Genomic DNA, 14,599 nt, shown 5'->3' on the forward strand with positions numbered 1-14,599 from the left:
GTCTAGCCCTGAGAGTTCTGCAGTTCAGTCCTTTCTTTAACCAGCTGCTACTTAGGAGCTGTAGCCTGTCTATCCCCAGTAGCCAACATCTGTCTAACTAGCCACCTGGCATCTGATAAGGTAGTTCTTTTTCTCTTGCAAAGAACTTGTGATCTTGGCAGTTGGTTTAGTTGGGTGGTAAAAATACTTGCTATGCCCAGTCTTTTTTTTTTTTTTTTTTGAGACAGGATTTCTCTGTGTAGCTTTGGAGCCTATCCTGGCACTTGCTCTGCTATGCCCAGTCTTGATAAAACACACACACACACACACACACACACACACACACACACACACACACACACACACACACACGCACGCACGATTTTTTTTTCTGGTAATTATAGTGTTCTCTGAATATTAATCTATCTTGTTTATGGTGGTATTGGGCTTCTTTCTACAATTTCTGGTTACCGCTCATGTAGCCTGTTGTAGCTGAGAGAAGTATTGACATGATCAGATACAAAGTTGTATGTGTTAATTGCATTTTCAAGGTTACTATTTTAGTTAGTTTGAAGCTCTCTTGTTAGTTGCATATAAAACTGGATGTCTGTATGTTGGTGAGGCGCTTAAGAACCTGAATTTGGTTAAAACCCACAGTAAGAAAAGCCAGGTGTTGTGATGAGGCTTGTGATCTCCATGCTGAGAAGTTGGAGACAGGTATGTCCCTGGGGCTAGTTGGTCAGCCAGCCTGGCCTGCCTCCTGAATTCGAGGAGCTACAGACCTTGTCCCTCCCTAAAGAGGAAGGTGCATTATCTTTCTTGCTTTTTTATAACCAGGTCACATCAAAGATGACTTAGTCTGGATTTTAAGCCAAAACTCTTTGATTCTATTTTACTTGACTGCCACTAATTAGCTGTATGTGTAAGACTCCACCAAGTTAAGTCTTTCAAACAATATGTTTAAATGAAATGTTCTCTGAGGGCCTTTCCCCAGCTCTCTTAGGCTAGAGATTTTAAACCTTTTGGTTTCATGAATGGCTCCTGCTTGAACCATGTACACTTCATATGTGCAAAATCAATATGCTTCTTAAAGCTCATTGGTTAAAGTATCAGTTTTATAAATAATGATTGCATATTTGGTGGCATGCTTACTAATGCCATGTAGTAATGTTTAGACTGATAATGGCATAAATGATAGTTTGAGGCAAATGAAATACTTGTAGAAATATCTAATGATATGTCTAATAAAAATTCAGCAGTGACAAAAATCACAGGTGCAGATAGCTGTAAGAACTATGGGCTTGTTACCTATATTTTCAATTAAGTAAATACATTTCAGTTAGTGGGCTAGTAAAATGAGGGTGTAATTTCTCCTTTTCCCCTTCTTTGATAAGTCAGATACTGACAAGGAATGTAGGATCACTGAGTTGGATTATAGTTAGTATTGACTTTTAAATGATATGGGGAGATTAGAAGATAGGAACAACTGTTGTATTCCTGAGGTCAAAGAGACATTGGGGAGTCAACCAGGAAGGCGTGTTATGGCTAGACAACTGTTAGAATATTGACAAAATTGGAAAGAGTCTATTATTTAATACCTTTAAGGTCCTCATCCTTAAATTGAATTGGATTTGGAAAATGTAAAAGGTGTGATTCATAGCAAGTCTAGACATCTCCAGAGGTCTGGTCCTACTTCAGAATGTTAAGGGGAATAAAACGACTTGTGTTTTAAAAGTGTTTTCATGCACTTGAAGTCAGTAAAGCATTCAGTGTACTGTGTCATTCATTAATTCAGTAAAGTATTTATGTTATGTTCACTTTTAGGTACTTGGGATAAGAATGGTAAGCATAACAGACAAAGAGCCTCTTTTTAAGGACTTAGATACTAAAGGTTGAAAGACAAGTGTGAGCAAAATTCAGACAGTTGGGTGGTCAGTGAAGGCCTGTGTGAAGACTAGACAGTTAAAGAGAAATGCCAGTGTTATAAAGGTACTTGCCATTAAAACTGAGGCAACGTCTCAGTTTTGGGAGACAGCAACAAGTGCAGTGACCCTAAATTGAAAACTGACTTGGAGAAGGTCAGGACAAGGATGACCTGCCTGCCTCTGCCTCATCCTCCTCTTCCCTCACCCTTCTTCCCTTCTTCTCTCTTCTTTTTACTTCCACTTGTCATCACTTCTAACCCTGTATTCTTAATCCTCTTCCTCTCATGTGCATTACACTTCTGATTTTGGTTCAGTCCTGCTGCCTCCTGCACTGTTCCTTCATCGGTGCAGCTGCTTCTGTCAAGGGTAGCAGCCTCGGTGACACTTCCGCATATTGTTTCCTCAGAACTTAGTTCATATCTTCCCTCCTGCCTTAACCCTCTGACATCTGTTTTCATGTCCATGCTTTGAGCTGATGGCTTTGTTTTGTATCTTAGTAGAAAAACAGAATGCCTGGAGATTTGAGTATACTTCCAGTAAATGTCTGCTTGCTTAAATCTGTTCCTACTTAGTAACTCTCTTGCAGCAATATACTCTGTGCCTAAGTCCAGTCTCTTGGACATTGCACCCACATTTACTAAAAATTACCTGGAATCTGTCCTTATATTAGTTTGTTTTCCATGGTTACTTTTCTGTTGCTGTGATAAACACCATGACCAAGGGGGTAAGAGTCTATCATGGAGGGGCAGCATGACAAAAGATAGCAGACATGGTGGCTACGGCAGGAAGCTCAGAAATTACATCCTTCATTGTAAGCACAAAGCAGTGTGAACTGGAAATGACACAAGTCTTTACACTCCCAAAGCCTGTTTCCAGTGACATACTTCCTCCAAGGACACATCTCTGAAATTACCACAAACAGTACCACCAGCTGGGGACCAAATGATCACATATTTGAGCCTATGAGTGACCTTCTCATTCAGAGTACCACTTCTTTTTTTGTGTCTTATAAACTCCAGGTTAGATATTCTTTCAGCCATTCCTGTTTTCTCTTGCTTTTATGACACAACTCTTTGTAAAAAATGTCTATTTTATCTCTAGTTATTCTATTCCTATTACCTTGTGAAATTACTCCATAATCTATTTTATTTCTATTGCCTAACCAAAGTTGTCGCTATGAAGTAACCTTCAAATGACTTCTGTGCTGTTAAATAGAGATTATATTAATGTTACTTATTTTTAACAGTTACTTTTCTTTGAACTGATCACCCCAGTTGTAAGAATGTCTATGCAGTTCTCTTTGTGTTTCATCTAATTCACTTTTGCCTGAAACTAGAGCACATGGCTTTTATCTTCCTATATTATGAGGCAATTGAATAACACCCAGGCTGTGCAGTATCTTTAAACTTAAAGCAGCTTTAATTAGTAGGGAGGCTACAGAGGATCCTCATTCCATTTGCAACCATGAGGTTCAGAAAGTGTTGACATTTTGTCATTTAAGTTCAGTAGGACCTCTTTGTTGTATTTGCCCATTAGTCGCAGACATTTTGAGTATTTTGCATTGCTGAGCCTGTTAAACACATAAATCTGGGTGTTGAGTGACCAAAATTCTTAAAATATTTGTGATACAATTATAGTCAGATTAAAAGAAGGGTATCAGGAAAGCTACCACTACAAAGATACAGAAACTAAAGTTATGAAGCATTAAACATTATCATGACCAGAGAATAAATTGATTTAAAGGGAATATTGTTGGTTAACTGTCAACTGGCAGAAGGATGGACCTCTGAGCACATTTTTGAAGCACCATGTGGGTGCTGGAATCAAACTAGAGTCCTCTGGAAGAGCAACTGATGCTCTTAACCACTGAGTCATCTCTCTAGCCTCCTCTGAGCACACCCAGGACGGATTGTTTTATTATGTTCATTGAGGCAGGAGACCCACCCACTGTGGGTGACACCTTTCCCTGAGCAGTAATCTTGGAGTTATGAAAGTAGAAAGCAGCTGGGCACTTATGAGGCACAGGCTGGCAGATCTCTATGAGTTCAGGACAGCCAGGGCTGTTACACAGAGAGACCCTGTCCCTGGAAAACCCGGAACACCAAAAGCAAACAATAGAGAAAGCTGAGCACTAACAGGCCTGCCTCAGTTCTCTCTCTGCTCTTGATTGTGGATGTGACTAGTTGTCTCAAGCCTCAGCCACCGTGACATCCCTGCAAAGATGAACTGTGAGCTAGAGAGCCCCTTCTCCTTTAGGTTGCCTTTGCTAGGTTCTTAGCACATAAGGGGATGAAAGCTGACCTTAGAACTCACTTTGTTGTACAGCATGACCTTGGATTTTGTCTTGTATCTTATTTCTGAGTGCTGGGGTTAGAGGCCTATGTCACTATGTCTGGCACACAAACATTTTTGTGCTTGTAGTTTAGTAATTTTGGGGGTCTATTAAGGAAAAGAATTATAGCGTAGTTCGGCAATTTCACAAACTTTAGTTTTTAATTGCCTTTAGCTCTTTATCAATGGGTGGGGCTCCGTGTGCAATTTGTCCCCATCCATGTCAGCATTGCTAGTCAATGGTGGTGTCATAGTTCAGTCTTTAAGAAGCCTTATCTCTGAGATTTCAAGGAGTACCTTTCCTGTCATAGCTAGAAGATACAATCTTGCCGCAGAATTCCTAATCCTCTGGCTTTTAACAACCTTCTCCCTCTTTCCTTTATGTTTTCTTAACCTTAGGTGTAGGGGTTGCCCCATTGCCTCTGGGTATCTTACTGCCTGTTGTTTTCAGCATTTGGTCAGTTGTAGCTTTCTGTAATGGTTTCTGTCTGGGAGGAGGGACAACTTGGGTGAAGTATGAGAGCTACATTTATCTGTAGGGTAAAGCCGAGCATTTAATATACAGTTACCCATGATTTGTTTGGCTAAATGCATTTACTTGGACTTTTATTTGATTTCATTGAAACTGACCAGATCTTTTAGTTGATTCTCATCAATAGCCATCCTGGAATATATCTTCCCTGTATTAAACAATAATAAAACCAACTGTAGCCAACTGGTTCAACTATTTAGCCTCATTAAATGCATACTTTTAACTTGTGAGTGTATAGAGATGACTAAATTACAGATATTTAAGGTGCTACTTCCAAACTTCAGAATATTTGGGCATTATTAGAAATATCACTGAGCATTGTAGCTGGAGAAAAAGTAGTACTGGGAAAGTCATCTATAATTGTTTGCATTTCTGAATCACATTATTTAACAGTTTTGTGAATTAAGGCCATAGAAGAAAAATTGATTTAACCTTACATTTTTGCTTTTCCTGAATATCATATTATTGGGATAATTGTCTTTTGCATCTATGTTCAGAAGGGAAATTGGTCTGTAATTCTCTTTCTTTGTTTATGTGATTTGGGTATTAGGGTGACTGTGGACTTGTAACATGAATTGGGCAATGGTGCTTCTGTTTTAATTTTGTGGAATAATTTGAGGAGTATTGGTGTTAACACTTAGAAAGTCTGGTAGAATTCTGTGCCTTGGAGTGTTTTGGGTTAGGAGACTTTTAATGCCTGCTTCCATTTGACTAGGAGTTAAAGGTCTGTTTACATGACTTATCTGATTTTGTGCTAACTTTGGTGATGGCTATATATTGAGACAATTATTTATTTCTTTTGTATTTTCCAATTTGGTGGAGCACACATTTTTAAAGAATGTTCTCATGATTCTCTGGATTTCTTCGGTGTCTGTTGTTAGGCCCCCCTTTTAATTTCTAATTTTGTTAATTTGGATATACTTTTCACCTTTATTTAATTTGGGTAAGAGTTTGCTTTTCTCAAAGAACCAGCTATGTGTTTCATTGATTCTTTGTACATTTGTTTTTTACATATTGATTTCACCCCTGAGTTTGACTATTTCCTCTTGACTACACTTTTCCAGTGTGATTTCTTCTTTTCTAGAGCTTTCAAGTGTGCTGTATAGTTACTAGTATGAGAGCTCTCCAGCTTCTCCCTCCTTCCCTCCCTCCCTCCCCTCCCTCCCTCCCTCCCTCCCTCCCTCCCTCCCTCCCTCCCTTCCCTTCATTTCTTCCTTATAGACAACTCAGTGTTATACACTTGCCTCTTAAAACTGCCTTCATACTGTCCCATAAGCTTGTTTGTGTATTCATTTTCATTCAATTCTAGAAAGTCTCTAATTTCTTTCTTAATTTGAGTCAACTCATTTTTCATCTAGTAGTGAGTCGTTTAGTTTCCATGAGACTGTAAGTTTTCTGTTGTGTTGTTGATTTTCAGCTTTAGTTTGTGGTGGTCAAATAGGATGCAGGGTGTTATTTTGATTTTCCTGTATCTGTTGAGATAGTAAATTTTGGAGCCATTCCTCTTCAGCCTGGTGTCATATACTTACTGTTAGGTTGTTTTATGCTAGTTCATCAGATTGGTTTATGTACTGTTGGGATTGTTTGAAAGTGCAGTTGTGTTTTTTAGAACCAGTCTAATCTTTTCTGAGCTTGGTTCTAAGCTTTCTTAGGACCCTCTAGTCTTTTCCTAAAGCTTATTTGATTTGCTAGCTGAGGCTTTTCTTAGATAAGTTTCTTTGCTCTGGTTTCATGACCATGAGCTTTGAGGATTGGTTCCACTTCTCACAAGTTTTCAGGAGATTTTTCTATAGAGTATAGTTTTTTTCACATTCAGATACAATTCATTATTCAGCTTAAGCCTTAATAGGAATTCTCTGTTCATGTCCTTGGAGTTCTTCATTTCTGAGGCTTTTTATTTTCCCTGCTAAATTTGGTTACCTTGTTTCCTCTTTCTAACTTGGAACTTGTTTGCTCTTTTAAGAGCCTTGAACTCTGATTGGCTTCCACTTTGCCTTTCCTTATCAGCCTCAGAGCCCCTTCTACAGTGATCTGGGAGCTCTATACATAGAGCTCACTTCATTTGTTTGTTTTCTTAATATCCTGAAATGACTGGTGCTTATATATCAGGAGTACTATTTTCTATATTTTGTCTTGTTTAAAGTGGATGAATAAAGCTAGTCTTTTCATTCTTTTTATTATTAATTTTTTCCTTTCATGGAAGATATCTCTACTTAATAGAAAATTTCATTGTAGTTTTGGAAGTACATACTTTGATGACTTACTATTTGTAGGACTTTGTGGGAAAACAGTGTATAAATCTTTTTAGGGAAAATGACATTCTTTCTCCTGGTTGCTTGTTTTCTTCTTTCCACAATCTTAGGTACATATCCGTAATGTCCTCCTCCATTTATTGCACCTCTTTTCATTCCCTGCTGTGAATTATCACCACATTGCATTGTTCATTGTTTCATTTAATACAACATAGGGTGAAAATAGTGGTGACATTCTAATTTTTCATACCTGCTCAAAATAATATAAAAAGCACCTTTATTTTTTTCTGCTGTTGTTTTTTAAAAAGAGATAATGCTCCTTTAATATAGAATATCAGTTCTTATCCTGGTTAGAATCTTGAAATACAGAAGAAAGCAAAAAGTGAGTAAGATTTCCCTTCATACTAAAATCTGTCATCTTTCAAAGTAAATTTTTTTTTAAATTTACTGGTGAAATGTTAATTTATTTATTTATTTATTTATTTATTTATTTATTTATTTTAGTTTACGATGCTGTTGGCCCATTGACTAGGATTTCTTGTATGCTAGCTCAGTCTTAATTATCAACCATAATCATAATACTTATGGAGGATGCAGGCAGAATGTGTTCTGTCTTCTTGGCGGTCACATGGTCACAGCAGAACAGAGAGCAGGAGGAAGAGCAAGAGAAAAAGGTCGACTTCCTGTTTGTCCCTGCTTATATATGAGCCTGCCTGCTAGGTCACTTCCTGCCTGTATCACAAGACTTCCTTTTACTGCATTTCCCAGAATCCTCCTTGACTCCTAGTCCTGCCTAAGTTGCTGCCTCATTTAGCCAACAGTACTTTACTCAACATCCTATAAGATAAACATATACACAGAAGGACATTACCCATCATCGCCTCCTTTCTGTCTAAATAAAAAGAAGAGGGTAACTTATCTTTTATAATAACTGAATAAAACTATAACCATAACTGTCTTTCTTCAACCCCATCAAAGACCACAGAAGGATAATATATAAACTGTACAATTGACAGAAACATCTTGCTACCTGACAGTCACTCCAAGTTCCTCTGTAAAGTTGGGGCATCCATCTTCAGCCCATAGGCCACAGTGTTTCTGGCAGACTTCTCCATTTCAGAAGGAACCCTTCAGGACTGTTCATCTTGTTTTGTAACTTTAGCAGTCACTTTACTGTGGGTCCAGCATGTCCACTTTATTAATTTAGCAGCATTGATAATCAAATGTATTATAGCTGCTGTAGCTCTTTCTTTGGCAATTGAACAATTTAAAGACAACAATATAGCATATAGTATCCAGACTCTGTGAGTATTTTCCATCTTTATGTGCATTTTTATTATTCTATTCTTTTCCTTTTATGAGACAGGGTTGCTCTTTGTAACTTTGGCTGCCCTCTATATACCAGGCTGGCCATGAAGTCACAGAGATCTGCTTGCCTCTGCCTCCTGAGTGCTGGGATTAAAGGCGTGTGCCACCACAACCAGCTACTGTATTTCCTCCTGTTTCTTTTTCTCCCACAAGCTTACATATATTTTAAACACACTATAAACCTTTAGAGGTGTTTCTTCATCTGAATCTGTCTTTATTGTAAATCTTTACCTTTTTCTGGCCACGCAGTCTTTAAACAACACTGCCAAAATTAAAGCGGCAGCTTTCTTAGCCTCTGTCTTGCTAAAATGGTGGAGGTACGTTTACCATCAACTCTGAGAGCTGTGCTCACTGCCTTGGTCTATGCTGCCACCAAAGAACATGTTGCCAGCTTGGAGGTGTCACTACCACTGCCAGCTGTGTGGGGCAGGAACACTCATTAAGAGTCTCATGTTCCCCAGGCGTTGGTGGCGCATGCCTTTAATCCCAGCACTGGGGAGGCAGAGGCAGGCCTCTGTGAGTTCAAGGCCAGCCTGGTCTCCAGAGTGAGTGCCAGGATAGGCTCCAAAGCTACACAGAGAAACCCTGTCTGGGGGGGCGGGGGCGGGGGAGGGGGGAGAGTCTTATGCTCTACCGAATGAGCTTGCTGGGCCTCTTAAAAGCCATGTGGTTCTTCCATTTATGCTGAGTCACGAAACCTCCCTTAAGGGAACTGCTCAAGTCTCTACTTGTCTCTAGCAAAACAAAGCCCACCAGAGAAAATGCTGCTATCAATAAATCGTGTGTGTCTCTGTTCTTTTGCTTCCAAAATCCCTTTTAAGCTTTTGTGAAGTTTTCATGGAATTTCATAACACTACCGCCAGCTGCCCAAGTTTTGCCTTGGTTTGAGTAGTCGATGGAAGGCGACGGCTCTTGGCGGTGAGAGCACAGAATCCTAACCTCTAGAACTTTCGAGGGCTACAGGCCATCTTGGGAGTGCCAAGTCCAACCCCCAAGAGCATGGGATGGCGTGAGCATATGGAAGCTGCTCTGATGCCACCCACTGACTTGACAGGGTGGGCTGCAGCAGCAGGTTCCCCGAATGTCTGGGAACCCTGGGGCCTGGGGTTATCCCACTCACTGACACCATCCGCACAAGCCCCACAGCCACATGGGCGCCCCGAATAACACACAGAGTCTTACATTAGTTTACAATGCTGTTGGCCAATTGACTAGGATTTCTTATATGCAGGCAGAATGTGTCCTATCTTCCGGGCCGTCACATGGCAACAGCAGAGAAGAGAGGAGAAGGAAGAGCAGGAGAAAAATCTAAATGTTAATTTTTATGATTAAAGTGTTACTTAGCACATAAAATTTTACTCTTTTTTTTTCCGTAAAATTAGGATGTGCTGTTAAACTTGTGTGGCATTAAGGTTTTAAAAGTTACCTTCTTAATTTTAGATTTTAAATGTTCATGAAATTTTATAATATGAAAGTATACTATATGGAATTTGGCACAAAATATATTCAAGGAGGAAAACATTCTTATTCTATAAAATATATTCACTCAAATTTTAGACTATTGTCCACTGGATTCAGTTAGCATCAATACATTAAGGTAGGATAGATCCTGTCCTAAAACTTTATTAATACTATTATAGCTACTATTAAAACAAGAATACCATTTAGGAGCCATGTAATGTGTTTCTTATTTATTTTGGTGACAGCCAAGCCACATATGTGTCACATTATTGTTATGGAACATCCAGTTGATTTGGTAGTTTTTCCTTTAAAATACCCTAATCCTGGACTCAGGAATATAGATAGCATCATGGTAGAGTGCTTACCTAGTATTTGCAGGGCTCTGTGTTCAATCTCAAGCATGTCACAAATTAAATAATAAATGCAAACAGTGTAAATGATGACTATACTTATAGCAGTAACTGTATAATGATGTAAAAATAATCCTTATTTTTGAGAGGCATACTTTATTTTAAAAGCACATAAAAAGTTCCTAATGAGTAGTTACACATTTGCTTAGAGTTGGGTGTCTTGAAGTATTTTAGTCCAACTTATATGATGTTTGATGGTCAAAACTGAGTAAAAACAGCTTCTGCAACTTTGTAATTTTCTAATGTATGTAATAGGAGCTAGGTTGTATATCGATTCTTTGTAGAATGATATTCAGTAATGTTAGTTTTTCATTTAAAATTATCCTCTTAACAAATTGTGTTTTAGAGGTAATAGATACATTTTTGTATCTGTCCTTTTTAATAATAATGGTTTGGTTTTTTTTTTTTTAATTGTGGGGCATGGGAAATTACTCATTGATTACAAGTGTTACTGCTTTTTCAAAAGACTTGGGTTTGGTTCCTAGCACCCATGTCATGTGGTTCCTAACTGCCTGTAACTACAGCTCCAGGGGACCTGACACTCTTTTCTGACCTCTTGGGCACTGTTCCCATGACCACAAACCCACACACAGACATGTATATGCATATACATAATTTAAAACTGTATTAAAATGTAAAGAGTTGGTGTGTGGTGTTAGTATGTGTAGTATATTTGGTGTGTGGATATGGAAGGTGTCTTTAGGAACCATGTGAAGCGTCCTCTTTTGGTATTGCTCTCTCACTAAACCAGAAATTCAATGATTGGGACATGCTGGTTGGCAGTTTCAGGGATCTGACTGACTGCCCATCCTCCACCCCAGGCTGGTACATGGGTTCGAAGGATGGAAACTGAGGTCCTCATGCTTGCAAGGCAGGCAGTTTATTCACTGAGCTTTTTCCCTAGTCCTCACTTTTATTTATGGATTATAGATTAGATGTTTTTAGTATCTCCTCCTAATGTACACTTTATATAATAGTAAGTATAAGTTACTTTAAATTTGATCCAGAATTGTAATAGATAGCAACTTTAGTTCAGTAGCTATAATACTACTTTATAAGAGAAAATGTTTTATACTAATAAAGATATTTGCCCTGGAAAAGTATCATATACATTCTTTGTAGAACTACTTTTGAATCTTTGAACTTTCAGTTTCTTTAAATCTGACATGCAGTGTGTGTATTATTTTGTGCTTACTTATCCAGGTTAAGAAATGAGCATTATTAACCCCCCTTGCCACGCCAAAAAGTGAATTCTGTTGCAGTGTGCATGAAATTGGAGGGCTGAGAGGCAGACATTTGTTCTTTATCATTGGAGCTGAAGTTGATAGACCATTGGGTTTTAATCTAACAATTATCTTAAAAATATGATGTGTTTACATCTTATAGTGTGAAAGTAAGCTTTGTGAGTGACATAGATCAATACATAAGTAGCTTACATTCCTAGCATTGAAATATAGGCATTGGGTTAAATGACTGAATTTGAGTTAATTGGATATTGGTAGATGAACCAGAGAACATTTAGGATACTCCCACCCCCCACCCCCCCAAAAAAATTTAGGGGGTATTTTTTTTAAACGTATATATATCAACTTTGTTTTCATTCAGTTTAGATTTTTTCTTGTATGTATGTCTGATGAATGAAATAATGATGGGAGTAGGTGTGAGGAGAGGTTTTCATATAGACAATCTCTACTTGAGAGTTTGGTGCTCAGTCTACCTGCCTTGAATATCAAGAGGAAAGGTGGGTTAGGGTATAAGACAGCTACTTTTGTTTCTCTTTGCATTGTGTGTCATGTTGAATATTTTGTTAATGTTATGTATATTTACATGTTAGTAATTTTGATGGCTTTTGGATAATTCCACTCTAGAGGGAGAACTGGTGGGCGGTCCTTCCTGTGACACGACCCTTGAGTGACAGTTCTATTTGATTGCCTCCAGTACTGTGAGGAAAGGACACGACTCTATGGTGAGGACTGATGGACATACATTATCTGAGAAAAGAAACTACCAGGTAAGAATTTTTTCCTTCCCCCTTCTCTATTTGTCATATGGCTACATTGGACTGTTTTAATGTACTATTTAATTGAAACTAGCCCATTACAATGGGTACACCTGAAAATTTTGTTACAAATTTAAAAATTACATAATGGAATTGACAGCTGAAATAATTGTAACATTTTTCAAAGTGAAATGTGTCTATAATATCTATTTAGTACCAGAACAAATTTTCTGAGATATATGCCAAATTTAGGGATATTTGATATATATGATTTTGGGGATAAATTCAAAGGTTCATAAAGTATTATTTTTATGCATACTCCTGGAAGAATGAAATGTAAGTTTGGGGTTATATTTTGTATAATAGAGTGTTAGAGAAACATAGACAGCATTGGATAACTTATAGAAGAAATACAAATGAAATCTAGGAATGTATGATGACCCAGAGTCTGTTTAATTTGTCACTAATTTGCTGTCTTTACAACATCAAATTCTTGTTTCCTTACTTATTTAACACTTCCATCCTTTATATAATTACATAGGGATGCTCAAACAATAGTGGAAATGTAACATTCCTATTCTGTGCTTTCAAAGAAGGTGAATTTTAAAGATATGTGTTATTGAACTGATTTATAAACAAAAGAATAGTGTTTTAAGTTTTAAATGGAAGCTTACTTGATTTCATTCAATAGTGAATCCAGTATGAAATGTGAAGTAATGTTAAATACTGAATAAAATTCCTTTGGAAATGAGCTCTTAGGCTTCTTGTACCTATAGGTATCCAGCCCTTTGCTCCCTCTCACTTCAAGAGTTTTGGTCCCTTGAGACTGACTGTAAGGCAGCCAAGTGATAAACCAGCTTTGGGCAGCTCTTCACTCCTGCACTAGGCATTTATTTTAGTGAATTGAATTCTTTGTTTCCCTGTTTGAGGCAAGTGAACACTGGAGAAAATGGAAAGTGAGTTTTAATGGTATGTGTCAGCAAAGAGCCTTTGATTAGAATACTTGGGTTCTGGTTTGGAGCACTATCTCCAATAAATTATGCTCTGTATCTTAACCTACGCCTTCACCTAACTTGAGAGATGAAGTTTTTGGCCAGGTTGTTATATGTGATAAGCAGAGTAAGCTGAGGCTACTCTGAGTCAGTTCTCCCCAGAACCTCTCTTTTCTGACTGGTCTCATAGACTGGTCTAGCCTTTGCTCATTATTGCACTTGTATAGAGCTAGCTCTTCCTGTCTCGAAACCACTTCCAGCACCTGGAAGATGTTGATTGGTTACACTTCTTGGACTTTTGCATCTTTTGTTAGGTTTCGTCAAATTACTTGAAGAATATTGTGATTCTCAGTTATATGGCATTAAGGTACTCACAATCCTCTTTGCAAAGTGTGACTATAGAACTTCTGTTTGATTTATAGCTAATTTGCGACATGGAACCATTATTCATATACAATTCCAGAATTAATACTTTTAAAAGGAATAAAGCAGTTATATTTTGCACATGATAAGAGTTCTGGATTTCTGCTTATGATACTCTAAAAGTACTTTATTCTACATGATATACAAACAATACAAATGTTTGAGCTTTCTGCCCCCTTTGCCTTTTATTGCTATACAGTAGTGTCCACTGTACATTGAAACGTCTTTGGATATAGAAGTTTAAGTCTAAGTTGTCAAATTGCTTTGTTTTTGAAGGCCCCCTGGAAAGAATCTATGCGTGGAAGCATGGCCTCATATCTAGCATCAGGATGAGTTTATTAAGAGTGGATGGGGCAACCATACGATGTTGAATCACCAAAGTAAACAGTGTAGTTTTTAGTAGCTCTTTTGGCATTTTTAGAGCCTAAGATGAAACCACATTGGAGTTTATAAATTTTTACTTTATAGGAATTTTGTTGTTTTCATTGTTAAAGTAGACTTTTTGTATCTGTATAACTTTTCATCTATTTGAGAACTTTTGGTTTTGGAATTTGTTTGAGTCTTTAAGCATCCTGATAATAGCTTAATATTTGAGATTAACAAGAAGACTATTTCTCTAGTTCTCTTTTCCATATAGACCTTCTAATGACTTTCAGTTACACATGAGCTAAAATACTGATTTTTATAGTAGCATCTACTTTATATGTTTTGTTAATAAGCCCAGTTAGGTATTTGAATATAGTAGATGAAGTTTGTTTGCATAAATAAATTAGTAGGAAAGCACTTTTTTAAATGGTTTGTAGTTCATTCATTTTAGAAGGGTTATCAAGCTTTTTATTAAAAAAGTGGACACATGTCAGTTTTTAAACTTTTGTCTACAATTTTGCATTCTTTAATTTACACTAATTTTACCATAGCTATGAATAT

General features: G+C 37.5%; 1 protein-coding gene across 5 annotated transcripts in view; it reads left to right on the top strand.

Annotated features, from left to right (window-relative positions):
• The window catches only part of LOC100755143 (CCR4-NOT transcription complex subunit 2), a 92,230-nt gene that overhangs the window by 19,141 nt on the left and 58,490 nt on the right, over positions 1-14,599 (top strand). For 2 of the 5 annotated variants that reach the window (XM_027392365.2, XM_027392369.2), the window contains exon 2: positions 12,127-12,269. In XM_027392365.2, the coding sequence (XP_027248166.1) occupies positions 12,222-12,269 (48 nt within the window). In that variant the 5' untranslated portion in view covers positions 12,127-12,221. Of the gene's footprint in view, positions 1-12,126; positions 12,270-14,599 lie in introns of those variants that run through there. The other 3 variants (XM_027392364.2, XM_027392368.2, XM_027392366.2) reach the window with 2 other exon arrangements.

The sequence above is a fragment of the Cricetulus griseus genome (assembly GCF_003668045.3).
Source record: "Cricetulus griseus strain 17A/GY chromosome 1 unlocalized genomic scaffold, alternate assembly CriGri-PICRH-1.0 chr1_0, whole genome shotgun sequence".
In the NCBI taxonomy this organism is placed as follows: domain Eukaryota; kingdom Metazoa; phylum Chordata; class Mammalia; order Rodentia; family Cricetidae; genus Cricetulus; species Cricetulus griseus.